We start from the raw sequence: 24,375 nt of genomic DNA, 5'->3' as shown, positions 1-24,375 counted from the left end.
TATTATTCTACTTAGTGTAAGAGCCATTAATCTATTGGAACTACTGGCTGCCAATAAAATATTTAGCATCTTCTTTCGCCAGTGTATCCTATGAATAGGCTTTCATTGCAGCCAGTGCAATTGTCATGGTTGGAATTACCAGCCTCTATCTTCGAAATGTGGGGAGACTGACAAAACATCTAAATGAATAAACCTTTATCCTCAGGAACTGTCAGATTCCAGAAAACAAAACAGTAGATATGGGTGATTCAAAATATAGGGAGTGATCTTTCTTCAGACAAATTCTCCGAATAAATGGACTCTTTTCGGGACCACAATGTTATACACTTGTAACATAAAAGAAATGCTTGCCTACAAAAAAGTAAGAAATGAAGCATTCTCAAGTTGTGCAAGAAATGTAAATAAACTGAAATGAACCAGTATGTAAGGCATGAAAGGAATAATCAACGACCCGGCAAAGTTTGCTGGTGACTGAAAGGTAAAATAGAAAGAAAATACTCCCACCTTAGGGTTAACCATAAACTTTGAATGAGCAATGACCTCTAGGTCTGCAGTGGATGTCTCCATTTCCTGCCTAACCTTTCAACCTCATGCATTGAGAGAACATTGAAAGGAATGCACAGCTTATGTTTGTCATTTTCATGAAAGAGGAGACACATAGATAGACATAACACTTGGATCAGGTGACTTGCATTAATTAATGAATGCCAAATGAGGAATCATGTGACGGATGGAAGAGACTTATGTGCACATGGTATTTTTAATGTTTGGATGGTCATTCAGGGTGCACCCTTGTATGTGTCTCTGGGAGTTTTACGTAATTGGCCTTTTGTTAAGTGTTCATAGGCATCTCTTTGATTTTCTGATAACTATCATTTTACCTTGACACAAAGACTCAGCGTTCTTGTTCAGGTCTGTGTCTTTTTGGAAGAAAATAAAATTTGCAAGTTCAATCAAAAACATGCCGGAGAAGTACCCATCTCTACTCACTTCTATGGGAATGAACTATGGACTGTGCAGAGGTATTTTTTTAGGAAAATGCTCACTGATGGCATAAATGTTAAGTGATTAATGTTGTTGACATGATGGGCTTAGCTAAACTTGACTTTTTATAGTGTAGTTGATCAACCATTCATGGTACATGAAGCTGGTTGTCTGCAATTGGTATTAGATTGCCCTTTGTTGAATTGTACTCAAACTTATGCCTCTCACTCCGGGTCCTCGTGCACCATGTCCTCCTCGACTTTTTCAAATATTATACTTTTGTTTCGTCCTTCAACAGGCCTCTTCTTCTGCAAGAAACCACAATAGCTCTTCAGTGCTGCGGTTCAACCCTGTTCCCAAGATGGGCAATGCCAGAATGCACTTGCAGCATTTTCTGCAATTAGATTCTTTTTTCTTAGAAATATTTTCAAGCCGTGTGTGTCTTCCCTAATCTGCATTGCAGCCTAAGCAACTGCTTTGGGAATCTGCGGGCTGCTAAAGACTATTTGAATAGGTTAACTTAACTATCATCTTCCCATGCCAGATGTGCTGTGCCAATAGAGTGGCTGAATAACTTTACCCACCGTACTGAGATGTTTTAAGTACCACACTGTTGCACTGTACTTTATGTGATATTAAAAAATGATAATAAAAATTATGTTAAAAAATGGAGTGGCTGAATACTGTGTCAGTGTAATTTCCTCTACCTATCCATTGATGGATTCCCTACTCCTCTTCCTCCCCTTGTGAGATCTATTGTGCTTTAATCAATTTCCACCATTCAATGAATGAGGGAGGGGGGAATAATAAAAAAATAGCACTTACCACTTTACCGCTGACCGCCAGCCGTCGCATCTTCTTTCTCCATCCTCCTCTTCAGCAGTAAGCACAGACAGAATGCCCTGACCAATCACAGCGATGCATTAGCAGCGTTGTGATTGGTCTGAGCGTCATGATTTGACGCTCAGACAGGGGCTGGTATTTGATTTCTTTGAAGATGTTGGTAGCTGTGTAGGGTTTCTCCATGGAGAACATTGCAACTATTCTATGCTGGCAAAGGGCTCCAAAAGCATCAGCAATGGTGAGGCAACTGGCATGCCTTTTTTTACCCTTTGAAAGGAGACCGAGTGTGCATGGCGCTTTAGCTGGCTCGAGACGGCCAGCCAAAGCGTCATGCGCACTTTTGATGCTCCACCACTCCTTCCCCTGTTATGCAGGGAACCTTGTCCACCCGCCTGGCTCCAGCTGCAAGCTGAATACAAAAAACAAAATGATAATAACGTATGCTATGCTAACGTATATTATTATTATTTTTGTGGTTGTATACAGCTTGCAGCTGAAGCAGTGGGGCGACGCTCCTCTGCCTTCGGAAAGGAGCCACCACTGTGAGTTTAGCTCATACTCTCTTCTTTCATGTTGCAAAACACATTTTGCTCGTTTACCAGTTCCATTCGAAACATGAAACATAATTTTGCATGGTCTGTTCCCTGTTTGCGCCTGTTAGGCCTGTCAGCAAGTAGTCCCCTGGAGAACCCCCCTGCACCAATAGCTATTCACATGGGTGTTGAGGTGACTGCCATTGGTACTCAGGTGAAGAAGCGGATGGAGAGTTTTGGGTTTGGGAATGTTTGCAGTGCAGCATCTGTAATAGGGTTCTTCTTAGTGGAGATTTCAGATGGGAGGGCCACAGCCTTTACTAATGGAAATGAGCTCAAGTTACAACAAGTTACAAAGGGAAGATTTAGGAAGATTTCCAATATTGATGGCAGGAGGCAGAAGGCCCTCTTTTGGGTTTGGCTGGCAAAGGAGATCATATAGAATGATTTAGAGAGAAGATGATAAAACCTTTGGTCTTGTGATGTCATGATTTACTGGAGGCATCTCTCACACCACAAGCAAAGGAACCAGTGCCCCATGTTCTTTTCACAGAGTCTGTGGGGCAGTTTCACTGTAAAAAAAACATTGATGCTGCTCTGGAAAGTGTTGCTCAGTTACATCCCTCAGCTTTTGAACTACTACATCATGGATTGCTAGCGTCCAGCAGAGTGGGGCTCAGAAGGGACTTACAGGCAATAGATGAAGCCTGCACTAATGCTGATCTCTGTCACATGGAAGTGAGAGAGCAGCAGCTCCCTTTTACCACTATTCCCCCACGTTACTGCTCTTCCAGGTGCCATCTATTGGGGTTGGTCAATGCTGGAGCCCTGTTACAGGCATAGATTATTTGTGCCCATCAGAGCAGCACCTAAACATTAATATGTGAGGTTGCCTTGCTCCAAGCTGCACCTTTCCTGCTTCCAACTCCCTGACTGTTCTCCTCTTGGGGCTTTCACCTGTCTCCCCCATACCCGGCGCCCACTTGTCCTGTACAGAGTTCTGTTTCTCTCAGCAACTCCAGTGGTAATACACAGCTATGTTCACTGTGAAATTAAAGGTTGTTTTTTAACACAAGGGAAATCCAGTAATTGCCAGGGAACTGGGCAATTGGTTAAACACGGAACAGAGTTCCCTAGTTGAAGGAATGTGCCCAAATTATTTGCAGTCAAATTGAAATTTTAGTCAATTAAACAATTAGACTCCCAAAAAGGCACAGTGTGTACCGCTGCAGAATAACGTGGTGGGTGCTCCTTCATAAGTACACACGCATGTCATAAACATGATCATCTTGTGTGTGAAAATAAAAAGATATTCTACACTTGCACTCACTGTGCCGTTGTTGTGACTTACATTCTTTAATTGATTAAAATTGTCATTTGCCTCCATATGCCTTAAACTAGGGACCTGTGTTTCTTGTTCTACCACTATCAAATTATAGCCACAGAACAATGTCAGTCTTTCCCCAGGCCAGGCTCCCCAGCCAAACCCATGCCGCAAATGGCCTGGAGACTTGGCATAGGTATGTATGGTAATAAATATTACTTAACGTTAACAAAATCCTAGAAATTCACAAAAAACACAAAGGTTAAAGTGGCATTCTAGTAAGGTGTGGTAATAATATCTTACTTTACATTTTGTTTTGAACTTAACATTTGAAAAAAAATGATAAATCTCAGATAACTTAACTTAAGTAACTTTATCTCACGCCATCACCAGGCACTGCATATGACCTCACATATTACGTCAATTATGACATATTCTATGACATAATTGACAACATAACTGATGAAATCTGAAATAACATCATTGATGACAACACTGTGAATGGTGAGGGTGCGAGTTATAGTTACTTCAGTTAACTGTAACTGGCGAATTTCAGTGGTTTTTTTTTTGTTTCAAATGTTGCGTTCAAACTGACATTTTCACAATACATATTTATGTGGTTATAGCTACAACATAGTTTCCATTGCAAAAGCATTTTTTGTTTTGCCAAAAAATTTGATGCAGTTGGCCAACTACAGGGTCCAGTCCAGGTCCAGCTACCACTGGTCAACTGGGCAGTTGCAAGAAAAGGCCTCTTGTAGCTTGTTTTGTCCCTGTAGCTTTAACTGGAGGCCAGTCTTATGACCTTTGGAGTCCACTTATTTTTCCTGGGTACAAGAAGGAGAATCGGTACATTCTTCTAGGCTCTTCTCAGGTCTCAGACAGCGGGTTCAGTCCTCTTCTGGCAGCTGGCTGAGTTCTCTTCTGACCTTCCACAGGTCCAGGAGTATTATGAAGTGGGTGCCTGGAGTTACCACATTTAACTCTGGCACAGGCTAATAGGTGTGAATGACCTCCTGGGAATGCCCAGCCAATGGGTAAAATTTCAGGGCTAACCCTTCCCACTTTAGGCTTTTTCAAGATGGCCCAAGTCTTCAGCCTGGGATCCTAGGGCTGGGAGTGCCCCATGGTTATCCTAGTGTCATCCCACAGCTAACACAAACATCCAATTTGTGGCAGTCCATGTCCCTGTACCTACACCAACCTCAGAGACAGAAGTCTGGTAGAACAAAGCTGAGCTTTCATCAAACAGACATGGGATACAGTTAGAATGTCATCCTTTTGCCCTGTTCACCTTGTTTTATTCTTGAATTATACTTCAAGACGTTCTGGATTTAACCGGTGCCTCGCAGAAAGTCAAGCAGCAAACCTTAATTGAATCTGGCCTGCTGTGGAAGGTCAATCGATGTCGGAAGAGAAAGCTCCAGAAAAGCTTTTTAAGTGTGAAGATAACATTTTGATCAGGGCCTCCCGTTTGACGTATCCAACCAGGGCTCCATCGTGATCAGCCTCAAATGTTGGCTTTGTCCCAGTCAAGCGTGACAAGATGTCCCTGAGTGGTGCTATATGTTTTTAAGCACTATAAAGTGGTTACTCTGTAAAATTTCAAATCTATGGTTCTCTACGTTGGATTATTGTTGTTTGGTGTCTATTTGTTCATAATTGTCCTTTTTTTATAAACTGTTGTGGGATTTTTATTGTGTGTTGTGTCTTACTTGTTTGATGTATTGGTGTGTTTAAATTCATTACATTCCTCTCTTCTAAGTTAGGCCTGACTGCTGGTTGTCAGCTACCAATGGTTGAGCAAGTATCTAATTTACTGAGACCTTTACTGTACCCTGGTGGGTGCATATTTACCCTACTTATAACCCACCTTCCAACAGATACACACTAATAATTTTGGCAACTGCCTTCATCATTTAAAGTGCACCCCAAATGTTATGTATAAATCCCACAGACCCGTCTAACAGGATGTGATACCGTAATGTCAAAAAGAGGCCCACTATGAATAGGGCCGAGTTGGAAGGTGGGGACCATAGAAGAGTCCTGTTCAGGTGTCAACTAACAGTTGTCTGTGACAGGGGAGGCTTCTTTAAAGTGTGGCCCAAGTGTTATTTGAAAAATCCCATGAGACTTGTCAAGCAGGATGTGACATTGAAGCAGGGTGTGTCAAATAGTCTTCTCCCAGCTCCCCTTGCATAGGTTCAAATGGCTCATCTTGGGAGCAAGTTTGCACCTCATTCATGCCTTTTTAAATGCTAATAACTGAATGGCAGAAGTCAGAGAGCAAAATGCTGATTTTGCTTCCAGGGATTTCTGGTAAAATGCAAAAAATCCATATTTGTAAAGCGCGAACGACTCACCCTTACAGGTCTCAAGGCGCTGGGGGTTGTCGTGGAAACTAAGTGAGCTATTGCCCAGAGTCACAAAGTGCTGGGCTGAGCTGCCTCCGGAGCCAGGGATCAAACTGTGAACCCTGTGCTCCAAAGTCAGCTGCTCTGGCTGCTGCACCACACCAGGTAGGCCAAAGGTAACTTTCTAAAATATACTTTTCTGTAATATTTTTTTTAAAGCAGGCTCTACTATTGAAGTACTTTTTAATAACTAATAAATATTTATTTAATTATTTGTCTAGCTAGTCCAATTTTCAGATACATTATTAGTATTCAATAATGTTTTACCATGCAACAGCCAGTTTGCTATAGTTAAAATTGTGTTGAGATGCTAGTCACTGTCAGGACATGTTTAACATAAATGTTTTCATATCCTACTTTTAAATATCATGAACTCTGCCTAAGGGCAATGAGGCCTACTTAGTGGTGACATATATATTTAAAAGGAAGGTTTAGGCCTATCTGAAGGGGTTATTTTGAAAGGTCGAATTTGTAGTTAAAAGTAGCCAGGATACTGGTGGCAGGCCTGAAGGTAGGTTTATCTTGTCACTATAGTGGATGGAAAAATGGGTGCTGAAGTCCTCCTGTGACATTTAACTTACAGGCACTGGGTGCATGCTGGTATCATATACTAGGACCTATAGGGAAGTTAAATATGACAATCAGGAATATGCCAATTTCATCATGTTTAAAGGGGAAGCACAGCACTTTAACATGGGTTTGCATGGTCTATCAGGCAACAATAACAGTCAAGGCAAAAATATGAAAGAATTCCCTGCAAAAGATGGTAATTCCCAACAACTTCCTAGTGCATACCGCTTAATCAGTTTGTGGCAGGTGTGGAGTTGGATGGCAAGGTATTGACCTCCCTGGGTTTCTTCGTTAACCTGAATAAATTCACATAGGATTTCTCATTTACAGAAGGATGTGGAAATGCTACCCTTGCCCTTGGAGCATGCAGGCCATCTCCATCTGAATCGGATGTCCTTGCTTGCTCATGGGCAGCTCCAGCTAAAAGCTGGATTTAGATCCAAGTCCAAGTGAGTATTTTTTAGTCTTCAGAGGGTATAGTTTGCCCTTATTTCTGGAGATCCTGGATCATTTCCTATTGTCTTTTTGTTTTTTGTATTTCCCTCTAGACATTCACAGTACGTCATTCTGTGAGCACACACCCCCCACTTGGCAAAGTGTTGAGACACTGCTCAGTTGGTGGGATACAGTCCCTTGTTTTTATAATCCTAGAATTCCAGTTAGGGTGTAGATTGCCCAGGACCATTGTTGGTGGTTGATCCCAACTTCCCTGGACATGACTTTTCTCCTTCCATCACCACAGCTGGTCATTCTTGCCACAGGTGCATCGAGGAGCAGCTTGGGAATATCTTTCAGCCCCGGGCATGTGGAAGAAGGGGGAGCTGGAGCATTCTTTCAACTGGAAAGAGCTGTCTCCAATCCTGAGATCATTACAGAATATCTGAGTCAAGTGTTTCCCCTTTCTCAGGAGCTTTGCCTGTCTCTGAAAGCATTTCTTCAGATGTAAAGAAGATTCGCTAAGCCACTAGCAAGCTATTTTGCTACCAAGGTCAACACCCTGTAAATAAATGCCTGGAGTATGTATAGCCCTGATCTGCTCAGCCCTAAGCTCTCTTCTTTACATTCCCTCCTTGCCTATCATACTGAAAGCTGTAAGCTTGTGTTTTGAGGTACCACCATAGGCTCATCCTTGAGGTATCTTTCTGGCCCGGATATCCTGGTTCTGATCCTCTGCCAGCTATCCTTGACTCATGAATGGATTCTTTGTGAGGATCCATCTCCTCTTTGCTCTCCTCCTCTTTCGCAATCCTTTCTTCTGAGAAGATTGTGACAGAATAATTTGTTGTGGTGGAGGTTGAATGATTAGGCTACAAAATCTAGGCTTGTCTGAAGCTGTGGATACAGCTGTTCAAACCTCCAGAAAGTTGTCTCGTAAAAAGGCATACAAACACCATTGGGGCTCCTTTCAGAAATGGTATGGGTGAAATGTTTGATCTCCTGGGAAGGGGAATGTCGCCCGATCTTGATTCTTCAGTTCATAAAACAGAGGTTTGTCTGGGGTCTGACATTTCTGTCACCTTTTTTCACCTCTGTTTTCTTCTTTTTCAAAGCTGATTCTTTGCTTGGGAATGTCCTTACATATATGGATGGGAACAAGGAAGAGAAATAAGGATGTAATGTGTATATTTCTTACCAGTAAGCATTGCTCTAATTTCCTCTTTTTTATCCTAAGCATTACACCTTCCCTCCTGTGTCCAGTTTTGGCCTTTAGTTTAGACAGTTATTCCAGGATGTGGGATGGGTTTTACCCCTCATATAGGGTGTTTAGGGAGGCTCTATGTGTGTCTTTGCTGTGTGTATTATACTGAAAGGGTGTCTTCAAGTAGGCTGGGTTTTTTCACATGTATGGTCTGAGACGAGGAAGCGAAGATCAGTGTATTGGTATTAATTGTAAGCACATTAAACATTACCTATCAGCTCTGATCCAGGCAATTTACCCTTCCTGTACATCTTTTCATTAAATTACTTTATGCCAAGGGGCTTGTGTACTTCCTGCACCTTTTTAAATCATTCTTAGCCAAGACATTTTAGACATTCTGAGCTGTTTCCTGACTTGTTTTTGTGCTAAGATCCTAATTATATACTTCAAAATTTGTCATTTGGTATTGATTGATGATTGTAAAGCAGTACTGGATGAATCCTTTTCTTTCTGCCAGACAAAGGTCTGCATGTCAGAATCAAATTAGAGAGAGGTTATCTACAAAACAATATGTGTATATCTGGTATGGGAAGCCTGGCACTTTATCATGATGCCATGTCAGCATAACAATATACAAGGCTGTACTTCAACTACTGCCTTTGTTCACCTTGCAGATGTTTTTTTAATGTATTTTTTGCATTTCAAAGAAAACATCTAACAGCAGTGCAGAGCACCCCTCATACCCTCCCCCCCAGTGTGACAACACATGCATAGTATATAATGATACAGCCATCCAACATATCAAACCACAGTATCTTTCAGTACAGTATTAACATTACTCAGGTGAGTCCAGAACTCCTGTCACATCCTGCGGACTGGACAATAAATAAGCAGTCAATGGTGACCAGACATCTTTGAGCCTGGAGGGGGCAGGGAGTTCCTCCACATAACAGGCCAGCTGATCTCTGCAGAACACCCGGTCCTTAGTCCATTCCTCACATATTAGCGCCCACCTACCATCCCATGTCTGAGCCACTTTCCTTTTTGCTAGTAACAGGGCAATCAGAACCAGCTGTCTATTCTTTGGTTTTAGGCACTTTACGAGCCCCAGCAAGCAGATCCTGAGGGAGCAATCAACAGTCTCCATCACCATCTTTGTTAAAGCTTGCGTAACCAACACCCAGAAGTCGTGTACCTGAAAACATTCTCAGGGCAATTGGCGAAAGTCAGCCTCCTGTATCCCACACCGCCTACAGCTAGCTACGTCCCGCAGCCCATATCTGTGAAGTTGAAGGGAATGTAGTACAATTGTTGGAGGTATTTAAAGTGTATGATGCGTAAATTACAGTTAGCTGTTAGACGTCTGGCCATGTCACAGCAGAACTTCCAGTCGTCTTCGTCAAGCACCTCCCCTAGTGTCTGTTCCCAACACGCCGGACTGGAAGTAGGCACCGTATCAGCTTGTAAGGTATTGTATAATCTCGTAACCAATCTACCTCGTGATGGCCCTGCCAATAGTGTCTGTAGTGGGGTAAAACATCTGGTGCTGCAGGATGCCTATCGTTAAACACTTTTAGTGCTTTACGCAGCCTGTAGTATGCAAAGACTGGCATTGGATCAGAGCTGTGTGGGTCACCTAATTCCAGCATAAGAATGAAGTTACTGTCTGGGTAGATATCTCCCATTGTAACTAGGTCCATTTTTGCAAGCGTGTCTAAAGTAAATTTTTCCTGGGCGACCGAGAGTTTAGGATGATGCGTTATTGGGAGATCCGGGGCATAGACAAGCCACCCACCTGCACGCCGCACCATCGCCCGCCACGCCTGGGCTATACAATCGCCAGACACATGTCTCTAAATGGGTGAGAGAGCTGTGTCTTCGAGATCAGGGCAACCAAGGGGTCCGGAGCCATATAATCTGTCTCTACTGCTACATGCGGAGTAAACGGTGGCGGGAAGAACCAATAGTGTCCGAATTGGGCTTGTGCACACAACTAATAGAAGTATGGGTCAGGGGCAGCGAATCCTCCCTGTGAATATGGCCAGGTCAGCGTCTACCAGCTACATCTGGAGGCCTTGTTCACCCAGATCAAGGGTAATACTATCGAGCAAAGTTGCAAGAAGAAGATCTTCATCAATTTGATAGGAACATTGGCGAACAGGTACAGAAATCGAGGAAGAATGACCATTTTTGTTACTGCTATTCTGTCTGCTAGGTAGAGAGGCAAACCCAACCATCTATTCACTTGATCCTCTGTAGTGGACAGGGTCCTACTATTATTCTCTTTCAGCGCTATCTCTGGATCCGAGTACACCCAGATTCCAAGGTATCTCACTGGCTCCGTCGTCCAGTCTAGAGGGTATTCCATCGGGAACTGTAACATATTCGGCGTGAGGGAGAAGACAGAGGATTTCCCCAAATTGATTTTAAGCCCAGATAAATGTTTGTATTTCAGGTATGCTCGAATAAGTGCTTGTAAGTTCTCCTCTGGATCGCAAATATATAAAACCATGTCATCTGCATACATGGAAATGATTAGAGGACGTTTGCTGACCTGCAATGCTGCTCTCGCATAACTCTGTTGCACAACACAAGCCAACGGCTCCATTACGATGGCAAATAGGATAGGGGACAGCAGGCAACCCTGTCTAGTCCCCTTATGGATTTTGAAGGGTTGTGAATGAGTTAATAATACGCACCCTCGCCGTTGGTGCCGCGTAGAGAATCTCTATCCATCTGAGAAACGGCAATAGGAGACCCATCCTATGTAGTGTGGCAAACATATACCCCCAACAAACCGAATTGAAAGCCTTAGCGGCATCGAGTAGTACAGGCACTGCTCTGTACTCCGGGTCTAGTTGGTGCAAGTCTGCAAACAATGTGCGTAGATTGTGAGATGTTGAACGTGAAGGTAGAAAGCCTGATTGATCCGGTAGAACCAGGACAGGTAATAAGGGTTGTAATTTAGTAGCAATAATTTTAGCAATTATTTTAGTATCAATATTTAGTAACAATAGGAGTTGATACGACAACTGTCCTCACGTTTCCCAAGCTTCAGCAGCATAAGGATGAACGCTTCTCGGAGAGTGGGTGGCAGTACGCCTTTGTCATAGGCTTCAGCAATCATATTTACCATATATGGGGCCAGTAGATCAACATACTCTTTTTAAAACTCTCCAGGCAGTCCGTTGAGACCCGCAGCCTTGCCAGATGGCAATGACCTTATGGCCTCTTTCACGTCCTCTACCGTGAGTGTTTACATTAGATACTCCCGTTGAGCATTAGAGAGCCAGACCAATGCTATCTCCTCCAAAAACTCACTGATTTCCTCACTGCCTGCGTCAACCCCTGGCCCATAAAGAGAGCCAAATTAATCTCTGAAACAGGCCAAGATATCTGGGGAATGATGATAGGTTGCCCCATCAGGCCCTACTATTTTAATGACATACTCATGAGATCGCCCACCTTTGAGTTTGGCAGCCAGTGTGCGACCTGGGTATCCCCCTCACTATACGTTCAAGCCTTCCAGCGCCGCGACCTGTGCTGTATTTCTTGCCCCACTGTCTCATTATATTGAGTCACTAGCAGTCTGATCTCTGACAGCTCCTATGGACTCAATGCGCAATTGTACTCCCTTTCATGGCGCATTATCTCACCCTCAAGAAGTTTCATACTCAAGCATAAAGCCATCAGGACCCTCGCCTGAAGCCCAATACAGGTCCCGCTGATGGTTGCCTTGAAGACTTCCCAAAGTGTGCCTGCTTCCTCGACAATAACAACATTCTCCTCAAAGTAGAGTTCTATGGATTGGTGTACACTTTCCCTAAAGATCGGATCCAGTAAGGAAGATGGTTGCAAACGCCACTGAAATGGTTGATGATGCCTGGTCGGAATGTTGATATCCAACACTACTGGGGCATGATTTGAAAGTGTTCGCAGCAGGTGCTTAACCCCATTTACCCAAGGTGCCAGTGCCTCCGAGATGATCCAATAGTCCAGTCTGGACCATGATGTGTACAGCTGAAATAAAGGTGCCCTCCCTAGCAGTCGGGTTCCTATCTCTCCATATATTCCTCATTTGAAATATATGCATAATTTCATGTATTACTTTACTTGACCGTTTTCCCTGCCAGGGTTTGTCAGCACTTCGATCAGTGTCTGGGCCTAGGTATGTATTCATGTCACCCCCCCCATAGTACTAGGTCAGATTGCATTTGAAATAATTTGGTTTTGAGGCAGTGAAAAAAGTCGGGATCATCGACATTGGGGCCATATGTGTTTATAATCGTAAGTACCGTTCCCGCCAGGTTCACACCCAACAGAGTGAAACGCCCAAGATGATCCGAATAGGTAGATAGCAGCTTGAATGGTCTTACTTTTTTGACCAGCATCATTACCTTCTAGCATAGTTGGAATATGAAGAGGATGATTTTACCATTGCCCATCTGCCTCCTCTCCTGCCCCCACCCGTGTCAGGTGTGTCTCTTGTAAAAGAGCCAATTTGATATGATGTCTGTCCAAATAAGGAAACACCTGTCTAATTTTTGGGGGATTATTCAGTCCCCTCATGTTCCACGTCACCAGACGGATGACGTTTCTTTCATCCCAGATGGTGTGTAAAGAAAATGTTGGACCTATACTGATGCGCTCACTGTGAACCTCTAATACATATGTTCCTGCTGTATCTATTGCGTCATACTGTAGAAACAGGTAAACCAGCCCCTCCCACCCACTTCAGCATCCCAATCATGCCAAATACATGTCCACAGTAACAAAAGCACAAAACTAGCTACCAACTTGGGTAATACCCACATGGGGGACAGCCAGGTACCCTTTCCCCGCCTGCAAGCAGTCGTGGCCGGGCAAAATCTCCATGAACCCACCAAATTCATGCATGTAGCAGCTCAAATGTCTATTTCAACTCATCCGCAATGCTAGACCCTTAACGTTAAGCACACCATTGGTAATTGTGATCCCTAATGCGAAATCCTCCGGGTAGAGTATAGTATAGCTCTAGGGGAACCCACGATATTTGCGAAATCATTCCCTTCTCATAATCAGCCCTGCTATGTGACCAAGGCTGCGCACACCCACTGCCCAGATCTCGTTGTGCGCACATATCATGTCCCAATACAGTCATTCCACAGCAGAAATAAAAATAAAAATAAAAAGACCAGTTGTCATGCCCCGTATTGATAACTGTACTGCAAAAATTAACAGTACCCAACATTGCAATGATCGACATTTTTGGCATAACGAAGGAGGAATTATATGATATCAAGCAGAGGTGAGCGACAGCATCCCTCCCCCCAGCCCCGGGACAAGCCCCTGGAACGACGCAAGGCCTCACGCATGGACAGAGCCACGTCCATAGTTCACTCAAAAGCATACTGTTCGTAGCCCTCGAAACCCAACCTTGCTGCCCAGCAAGCACTTACAGTCTCAGGAGCAGCCCCCCGCCAGCATAGACGGAGCACGCAACTCCTGTACTTCATTGACCAGAGCACTCCCCTGGTCAGGGATCTGCCCAAAATGGAGGCGGCACAACCCCCTCACAGACACCAATCCAAAATCACATTAGGCAAGAAACACTCTTTAGTCTTCTTACAGAGTGTGTAGGGGAGGTGTTGCTCTTGGACGCTTTCCACTGGGAAGAAATCTGCCTAATGCAATCTTGTGCCGCCCACAGAGATTGGAACACCTTCACATTGCAGTCCATCGTGATCTTCAATCTTGCAGGGTATAACATTGCATACAGTATCTCCAATGCATGCAGTTTCTTTTTCACTTCAGTGTATTCCCTATGAGCTGGTTGCACTGCTGTGGTGAAATCAGGGACAAAGGATAACACGTGTTCTGCTTTTCCCATGCCAGCCGAAGGACCGAGTCACGATTCCTATAATTTAGGATCTTTGTGACTATAGGCTGTAGTGGTGCTCCCGGAGGTGGCTTGGGCGAGCGCTCCACAATTTATACTTGTGATTCTCCGCACCAAACAGGTCTTTTAGCATTGCCTCCACATAGTCCTCGAGGCGGCCCATATTTGTACTCTCTAGAACCCCAGTAATACGTAGGTTACTTTGCCGAGAGTGCGCCTCTAGGTCCTCTTTTTTTAGCTCTGATAACCTCCAGAAGCTTCTCCATTTCCCGGCATTGTCCCGTCGTGGAGTGAGACTCATCTTCCACCACTGATATTCTTTGCTCAGCCATTGTGAGTCTCTATCCCTGCTTATCTAGCGTGGCCTGCATTTTATCCATCCGAAGGGACAGTCCTCTATTTTGCCATTAATGGCTTGCAGGCTCTGTTGAATGGCCTGCAGCGTAACTTTCAAAGTGGAAGACTGCGATTGCGATTTCTCCAGTTCAGGGTCTGAATGCGTGCCTGACAGATGGGACGACCGACGGGGGTCAAAGGACAGTTTAGTTTGTTGCTTGTCTGTCCTACCCATGTTAGCAGGCCGATGGGCAGGCCCACGCACCCCGCACCGATGTAGATCTTTGTGCTCGAGAAATTCACCTTGGTGGGCAAGTGCCCCCACAATCCTCTTTACTGGAGTGCGTGTCCAGAGGCCAAAGCCGTCACACAGCCTGTAGTGCACTGTCTTTGAGACTTGGCTGTAGTGTAGTACTACTGTGGCAATATTTGACAGAGCTCCTCCGAAGTCGCCCTCCAAGTGCTTCCCTCCAGACCGAGGGGTCCACAGTTAGAGCCACAGTGTTGTGTGTAGGCAAGGTGTGCAGCAACGGGCACTCAGGACCCACTCTTGAGACCTTAGTCACCCGCCAGCTAGCCCAAATGTACCAAGCATCCATCTTTAGTGCCCAGTGTCGCATCACCCTATTGTCTAAGCCACTATCATATTGTTATATCATATGGTCTCCCAAGTGCATATACCATGAATGTTTATGAGTCACACTGATACCACTATGGTGTTCGTCACAGCAGGGACCCTTGTTCTTACCAGTGGAACACAGGGCACTCGAGCATCACCACCATTCAGCGGAGTTAGGCCTCCGCGCGCGCACTGTCCTATTGTTATGGGAGCACCTCCGGACCCGCGCCTGAAGGCTGCCCCTCTGCACAAGTACCGGATCACAACAGGCCCTCAGCTCTATCTCACCAACTGTTTTGCTCCTACAGGTCGGGCGTGGCAAGGCAAGCCCTGCAACTGATCATCACAGGGCCTCAGGGCATCTTAATCCATCGTCTTCCCTCACAATCCACTACGCTCCGCACCCAGGGGCGCATACAACAGCCGTTGCCCACAGTAGGCGCCTCCGCGGGAGTGCAGCGACCCACGCCGAACCCAGGCACAGAGTGCTGTAAAACCAGGGGGGAGGCAATATCCGCGCTGGAACACCCATGTAGCTCCGGCGTGATGTTGGCTCAGCTAAAGTGCCCGAACGAGCACCTCAGGACAGCCGCATCACACAGCATGCAAGGCCCACTCACCCGGTAAGTCAGGCAAGCAGCCGCCCGCGCAGACATGTCAGGCTCCGGCCGCCGCTGTGTGCCCCTTCTCTACTTCTCTGAGCGATGTTTATCAGGTTGGGAAGGCCACAAATCGAACAGCCTGACCAGCGGTGGGCGCTCCCCACTACTCTCCTCACCTGCTCAGTAACAGTTCTGCCCATCCGCCATCTTGGTCTTCCTCGAGGCCACAACCGAAACTCTGATGCTACAATTTCGCCTCCACCTTCATGTAACCTGGGTCTGCTGGACACCGGACTGCTCCCAGTGCTTTTGCCACCTAACCCTGTTGGTAATATGTTTCCAATGCTTTTTGGGTCTGCAGATAATTGACGGTTTGTTAGCTCAGCTGGCAGAGCCTCATTATAATGCAGCCATCTTGCCTCGGGCTCTTTAGCGCCCCCCCATGTTGCACATGTTAACTTCTCAAAATCATCCTGTAATCAGTACCTTCATTTGCAAATTTCTCACAAACTTGGTGAAAAAACATTTTAGAAAACAGAATACATTGTCATTCGGTAGTCAACACTTACAGTTCAGTTAGATATGGAAGGTCTTCAAAAGCATTAACTTCTATTTTTTCTATAGAATCACTCTCTGAGATCAATCTGTAAATGACCAAAAAAGATACATATTAATCACACTATTATTTAAATAAATCAAATAATACTCGTAAATGCCCTTTGTGAATACCAAAAGTCAGAAAGTCTTTCATCTTGTTTTAGCTTTGTGAATCGGTCCCTCTATCTATGAACTACAGTTTCCAGAAACATAGGAAAGAGACAACAGATGTAATCCAATCAACATCGCTCCATCCCTTGAATAGGCTCTACAGCTTCCCGTATACTCCTCTTTCTTCACTGCCCCAGAAGCAGGATAGGTATTGATTTCTTTGCTTCCTACCTTACATTTTGAATGGGTAAGGTATGTTAGGCCATCATGAGGACCAAGTTACATTGATTTATATTGCAGTGGTCTGGGGCCGGCTTCCCTCAGGCTTAGTGTGACGGAAGACAGCTATGTGTATAGACTCCTGCCGCATAGAGCCTGACTGACACCGGCTCTATATCCAATTTCCCCAGCTACAAATTCAGCTTCCAGTACTGCAGCTATGGACTTGTCTGAGACAAGCCACTGAGCGTGTCTCCATCTCCCATTGGGGACCTTCAGCCTTTCCTGATAACCCAGCCCTGGCGCGCTTAGGTTCCCCTGAGAACCTACGCCCCTCCACCCCGGACTATTGATGGTGTGGCCCCAGACCACTGCGATATAAATCAATGTAACCTGGTCCTGATGATGGCCTAACATACCTACAGGCCGAAATGCCGTTGACTTCACAGTGAAATTCCTGACGCTCCCTTCATGGATACCTACACAAATTACTTGTATATTACACTTTCATTGACTGTTTGGATATCCTGAATCTGTAGAATTTTAAGTTCACTTGTTAGCCGTTGCGCCCGAAACAGTTGCTGTACATACCACTTCACGTTGTCACTTGCGCCATCACAATCCTTCACGAGCACTTGTGCACAGTATCCAACAGGTTACATGCCATTTAATGTAACACAACTTTTCTGTTTGATCATATGGAATTGAATATGTCAAATATGTGAATATACCATTTTTGTTTGCAAAACATTTGGTTTCTTCCCTTTTTTCCCCTTTCTGGATTTATCCTTCAGTAACTATTGGTCCTATTTTATTGTCCATCTACTGACACCCCTTTGAGACATTGCTGTTTGTTACAAATGGAGTGGGTCCCAGCAGACAAAGTGGCTTCCTGTGTTGCATGTCCTTTACACAAACTGTTGGATAAAGAGGCCCAGTACTGGCTCAAAGCATTGCTGCCCCATGCTCAACCTGGAAGGCAAGGTGGCCCAAAACCTCAAAAATGTATTCCAGACTGGCTACCTAAGTTTGCTAAAGACTCCAAACAGTACATTGATCGTTCCTGCTAGGTTAACTGTTGAACTTGACAAGATCCATCATCAAGACCCTGGCAAGGAGGCAAAGCAGTTAAGTTCCATCATTTGACCGGAGACACTTTCAGGTCGGCTCAACGATCCATTAGTTTAGTGTATTTTGTTATAGCGTACAGATACCCCAACGGGGTGTCCCGGCGCTCCTGTGCAATCGTATGCTGAATTAGGTGTTGTTTAAAAAGGGGATGGTTAACAGAACAGGTAGGTTTTTAAGGCTTTCCGGAAGGGTAGTTCTTCTTGGATCATCCGGATGGAATTTGGTAATTTGTTCCAGAGGGCAGAGGTACATACTTGGAAGGTTTTTCCGCCTGAGCGGGTTTTTTTGAATCTGGGAGTGGTGAGGAGGTTTTTTGAAGAAGAACGAAGAGTCCTGCTGTTGCTGTAGGGGGTGAGGCAGGTGGATAGGTAGGCAGAGCCCTTGCCTCTCAATGCACGGTGAGCTAGTACCAGTGCTTTGAATTCTGCCCTTTTTTTTATGGGCAGCGAATGAAATCTACGACGGTGGGGTGAGATATGCTCGCGTAGGGGAATGCCACCAACCAGTCGTACTGCAGCGTTCTGGACTGTCTGGAGTCGATAGCAGAGACCTGCAGACAGTCCGGTGTACAGGCCATTGGCGTAGTCCAGATGCGAGGTGATCAACGCCTGGACTACAGTCTTCCTGGTGTTATTAGGTAAGAAATTGATGAACTTTTTCACCATCCTGATCTTGGCAAAACATGCTGCAGAGACTGTGTGAACTTGATGTTGCAATGAGAGGTTAGAATCCCATCTAACCCCTAAGTTTTTCACTGAGTCTTTGGGCTGGGGTGGTGCACTCAAATCAAGAGGCCACCAGATGTTGGGATCTAGTGGGGACGGCTGATGAAAGAATATTACCTCAGTTTTTCCTGCTTTTAGCCTGAGGAAGTTATTGTCCATCCACTGGGCGATTGTACGAAGGCAGTTTTTTAGTGGGTCAAAAGTTGTTTGGGTAATGCTGTTGAACGAAAACAAAAGTTGAATGTCATCGGCGTAGGAGGTGGCCTTTGTTCCAGTTTGGGCGATGATGTCAGCGAGGGGTGAGAAATAAACATTAAATAGGAGGGGGCTCAGTGAGGAGTCTTGGGGGACTCCCCACCGCAGTGGGCGGCTGTCCGAGGTATATGGGGGGTGAACACTGCCTGCGTACGGTTGGACAAGAAGGATGTAATACATTTTAAGGCTGTGCCCTAGATGCCTTTGTATTGTAGGCGGTCTAGGAGGAGGGGGTGGGAGACGGTGTTGAATGCTGCTGACAAGTCAAGCAGCACCAACACCGCTCTTGATCCCTCGTCCATCCTCCAGCGTACAGCATCTGCCATCTCGATTAGTGCTGACTCAGTGCTGTAACCTAACCTGGTCTAAAACCGTGCTGAGAGTCATGGTAAGCACCTGATGTTTCTAAAAAATCCGCTAGTTGTTGCTGAACGAGTTTTTCGAGCACTTTGGCGGGAGCTGGTAAGAGAGAGATAGGCCTGTAGTTGGAGGGTTCACTGGGGTCGGCGTTGGCTTTCTTAATTATGGGGACTAACCGTGCATGCTTCCAAGAGTCTGGATAGACTCCCGAATGCAGCGAGTCGTTCCAGATCCCATTCAGAGTGGGATTGAGAATGGGTGCTAGAGATTTGTATTGCTTGGCGGGCCAAGGATCAAGAGGAGATCCGGATTTGCATTTTTGGAGTTCTTTAAGGGATTGAGAACGTACAGTCAGATCCAGTGATGGCGGTATTGGTAGTACATTTGTCTGAATTAGTATTGCTGGGGAAGGAGTCGTATAGGGTGGCAATTTTATTCTCCAAAAAATCAGAGAGACTGTTGCATAGTGTCTGAGACACCAGTGGGGGACGTTTAAGAGCCAGGGGGTCGGTGAAGGATCTAACTGTGTCAAATATTTCCCTAGATGATCCTTGAGAGCGGTTAATTTTTTCATCCAGAAAAGTTCTTTTGTGTTCAATTATTTTTTTTCTATATTCTTTTAGGGCAGATTTATAGAGGGATTTACGGTCGGGTGAGTAGGTTATTCTCCAACGTCTCTCGAGACGTTTACAATCCGATTTGCATTTTCGGAGTTCGTCGGAGTACCATGGGGCAGATGGAGCAGAGCGGTAGGTTTTGATGGGCCTAATAGGGGCGAGGAGATCAATGGCGGAAGAGATCCAGCCGTTAAAATTAGTCAATCGAATGTCAAGGTCAGAAATCGTGTCTAGGGAGTCGATGGGGGGGAGATGGGCGGCAAGGCTGTCAGGGGAGATCTTACTCCAGTTTTTGCCCTGTAGTTTGGCCGGGCGTATGTGGCGATCTTGGCGGTGCCGAGGGAACGAAAAAGGAATGAAAAAGTGGCCAGACCAGATCACCGGAGTGGATCACTTATGGCTAGACCATCTAGGTTGGTGCAGGTCAGGTCAAGGGTGTGACCAGCCTTATGTGTAGGGCTACTAATAAGTTGGTTTAGCCCTCCGTCTGACAGGGTAGCTAGGAAGTTGGAAGAGATGGAGTCCGAGGGATTGCCTACGTGGAGATTAAAATCCCCAAGGAGTGTGAAGTTAGCATATCGCGATGTTGCTTGCAGAACATTATCTAGGAATACGGGAAGATGGGATGTTTTAGAGTTTGGGGGGCGATAAACCAGGAGGCCAGTGGAGGTAAAATTGGCCGTTATTTTAATACAAAAGGGGAGTGCTTCGATGCGTTCCAGTTGTTTGTAAGGAAAGGAGGATATAGTCCAATGGGATCTGTATATTATGGCAACTCCGCCTCCAGGGTGAGAGCCCTGTCTATTTGCGCATTGTATACTGTAGCCGGAGGGTATGGCTAAGTGTATGGCGGGATTGGTTTCGTCCCCTAACCAAGTCTCGGTTAGGAATAGGAGGTCCCACTTGTCTTCTTCCAAAGTTTGGGCAATGTCGAGGTTATGTTTAACTAGGGAGCGACAGTTGATCATACCAGGCTTTATTGGTGACGGGGTGGTAGTGGTCTGCGAAAAGAAGCATTTGTGCCTTGAGTCGTCAGGTTGTCCTGGATGACATGATGTGAAAGGTAGGTGGGGGCTAACATCCTGCTGTGAAATAGGAGGTAAGATACAGTGTTTGGGCTTCAGAGTCTTGAGCGTGGCACTGTCATAGGAGATGGGGAATGGGGAGTCGCAGAATGTAACAGTACCTGCGTCTGCGGTCGCATCCTGGTCGCGGACGGGCGCAGACAGGCAGGACTCTGGCGCAACTCCGGCACAGGTCCGGTGCGTCCACTGGTCGCGTCCGCTGCGCGGAGACATGCCCTTCCCTTCTTATAGTGGCCAATCGAATGCCTGCGAAGGCCTCCCCTATCAAAAATGGGCGTGAAAATTATACCGCCCGACCTGGACACCGCTAACTCGGCGCCAGAGTCAGCTGAGGTTGAACAGGGTCGTTGGGGACAGAGGTAACACTTTTTACATCAAGCGTGGGGCGAAGGGTATATTACCACTGCCCATAGATCGAGTGTGGAGGGTCACATGAAAGTCCAATATTTATAAGCTTCGTAATCAAGCAAAAATGGAAGTAAAGTTAAAAACTGAAAGAATACAGCAGATAAAAACGTGCTAAAGTAACAAAAGTTTAGAACAAATAGAACAGCAACCTCCCGGCTTCCGCCTCAGGAGGGGGTATAACACACAGCGAATTAGAAAGCCTGTCCTAAAGAGTCCTTTTATAGTGGCCAATCGAGTGCCTGCGAAGGCTTCCCCTATCAAAAATGGCTGTGAAAATTATTCCGCCCGACCTGGACACCGCTAACTCGGCGCCAGAGTCAGCTGAGGTTGAACAGGGTCGTTGGGGACAGAGGTAACACTTTTTACATCAAGCGTGGGGCGAAGGGGATATTACCACTGCTCATAGCTCGAGCATGGAGGGTCACATGAAAGTCCAATATTTATAAGCTTCGTAATCAAGCAAAAATAGAAGTGAAGTTAAAAGCTGAAAGAATACAGCAGATAAAAACGTGCTAAAGTAACAAAAGTTTAGAACAAATAGAACAGCAACCTCCCAGCTTCCGCCTCAGGAGGGGGTATAACACACAGCGATCTTCCTAGGAAACATCAACTGTGTTATATCTACAAAACAGCATACATCATTTATGTTAAAAGTGTGCCCAAAGATAGGGAACCTAGCATCTTCTGCAACCCTATCATTAAAGAGCCATGGAACTTGATATACACCTTTTTCCTCACTGGACAAGGCCCAGGCTTCCATTAAGAAAGTCTTTGCCCCCAAGGCTTTCACTGAGGGTTGATGAGGCAGGAAGCACTCAATGGATTTCTTCTACAACAACGTGCTCCATTGCAGCCAAAACCTCAAAGGAGACCAAGATCATGAGGCCTCAAAAGAGAGCCTACTAACCCTAATAAGTCTCCCCCTTCTTCCCATGCAAAAATAAGGGTCAGCTTGTCACTTTTTTCCGATACTAGAGATGGCTAACAAAGAGTGCTTGGGTGTTACAGATGGTCAGCAGGTTCTAAATAGAGTTTTATGGTTCCCCAAGTTTGCCCTTTTCAATCTTGTCTACTGCACTAGATACACTTTGAGATACTTGGTCTAACCTGTAGCAAGATTGGATGAAACCACTGTTGTTTATGAAGGGTAGAAAAAGTTAAGAAATAATTATTTATTATTAAACTTTTTACAGCAGGTGTAGGCCCCAGTGCTAGAGGAACCTCCGGTGCTTGCACTAAGACTTCAATGATTCCAACCCAAAGTCAGCGCCACAAGGTGCGCTGACATCACAACCCCCCACCAGAGTGGTGAAGAAGGTGCAGAGGAGTTTTCCCATTAAGTGTCCGGTGTGAGTCCTAGGTCCCAGGTGGCTTACCCATGTTTGTGGAAAACATAGCTGGAAAGGGGAGAGGACCCCCATTACAGGGATGCCTTCGTCAAACAAATTCCTGTTTGTGGGTTGCAGATACGTGCAATCCACGTGTAGGGATCCACTAGACACCAGGTAATATAGTGTTTTGGGGTGGTCAGCCCCTCTGGCATATGCCCCCTCCCACTAGGGGCATAATATTTTAGAGGAATGTTTATTTTGCAGGGGTAAGCCCATTTGGTATACCGGGCGACACCCCTAAGGGGCACGAAATGTGTGGGGTTCTGCCTTTCTTGCATACAGGTTGACCCTTCCGGGGAGCATAATTTGTTTAGGAAGAATATTTATTTTCCTCTGCAGTGCGATCGGGCCCCCCATGGGAAAACACAATAGGTCAAATCCACTTGAAGACCAGAGCATTTCTAGTCTGATGGGCAGGTTTTTCCTGACCTTGATATTTCCACAACATTAAAAGAAGCTTGCACAAAAACATGTAGTCTTTCATACTTTGGAAACCTGCAAAGTGTGTGTTTACAGCTTCAAAATTGGTCCAGTGTGCAAATGTGAGGTACTTTTTAGGTCTGCACTAGGTATGATCTTTTCATTTTAATTATATATATATTCACTTAAAAAACCATAGGTTTCAGGCCTTATATAGTTCGGAATTAGCATTTAAAAAACCATTGAAATTGCTCCTATATAGTTAGTTGTACTAACTATATTTCACGCACCCGCAATCCACTGCTGATGATGTCACATATTACATCATTCATGACATGGTCAGTGACATCACTGATGACATCACTGATGACATCTCAAATGACATCACTGATGACGTCACTGATGACATCTCATTGACATCCCTGATGACATCACTGATGACATCATCCAGTGACTGTGTGTTTCTGTAAAGTTTAAATATGTTTTACATATTGAAGAATGAGTGGATGTATAAGTGTCAGGATGAAGGATTTAGTAGGTGCGTGACTGACTGTATGAGTGAGTGATTAAATGTGTCTTACTAAATGCATGGGTTAGTGACTAAACTGTCTGAATGTGTGTATCAGTATGTCTGTTGTTGTGTAAGCTGCTGCATGTGTTGATCAGTAGCTATATGAGTGGCTATATGCGTTATTGATTGGTTGCCCAAGTATTTGAATGGGAGACTGAGTGTGTGTGTGAGTTGCTGGGAGGTGTGTGACTCTGTGCATAGATGTGTGAGCAGTTGATTCACTAGGTGTATGAGTTCAAGAGTGCATGTGGAAACAGCTATATGGGCGGTTGACTGTGTGCATGGGTGTGTTGGTGAGTGAATGGATATCTCAGTGCTACATGTACAAGTAAGTACACATGTAAAACACAGTGCATGTGAGAGTTGGCATATATAAATGACTATACATGAGAGCCAGTGAATGTATGAGTGGCTGTATGGATCATTGTGTACTTCTATCAGTGATTGTATAAGAGAGTAAGTATGTGTTAGTATATGTTTGAATAAGTAAGGTGTTGTGTGTATGACTGTATAGTTGAGGAAATGGAAGTGTGATTGATTCTTTGCATGACTGACTAGGTGTGTGAGTATCTCCATGGATGAGTGGCAGTGTGTGAGTGTCTGTATAGGTGTATGAGTGCATATGATAGTGTTGTATTGATGAGTGACTGTATGTATGAGTGATTCTATGGTGAATGAGTGAATGTGTGTGTGGACCTAGAAATCAGTGAGTGCGTGCGTAGTAACTGGTATTGGTGTGTCAA

General features: G+C 45.1%; 1 protein-coding gene across 1 annotated transcript in view; it reads right to left on the bottom strand.

Moving 5' to 3' along the window:
- The window catches only part of LHCGR (luteinizing hormone/choriogonadotropin receptor), a 1,044,354-nt gene that overhangs the window by 478,170 nt on the left and 541,809 nt on the right, over positions 1-24,375 (bottom strand). Inside the window, exon 3 of the mRNA XM_086925446.1 lies at positions 16,312-16,386. Coding sequence (XP_086781572.1) covers positions 16,312-16,386 — 75 coding nt within the window. The remainder of the gene's footprint in view (positions 1-16,311; positions 16,387-24,375) is intronic.

This window comes from Lissotriton vulgaris, chromosome 6 (genome assembly GCF_964263255.1).
Source record: "Lissotriton vulgaris chromosome 6, aLisVul1.2, whole genome shotgun sequence".
In the NCBI taxonomy this organism is placed as follows: domain Eukaryota; kingdom Metazoa; phylum Chordata; class Amphibia; order Caudata; family Salamandridae; genus Lissotriton; species Lissotriton vulgaris.
Note: the sequence above shows the minus strand (reverse complement) of the source record. Positions and strands in the feature narration are given on the sequence as shown.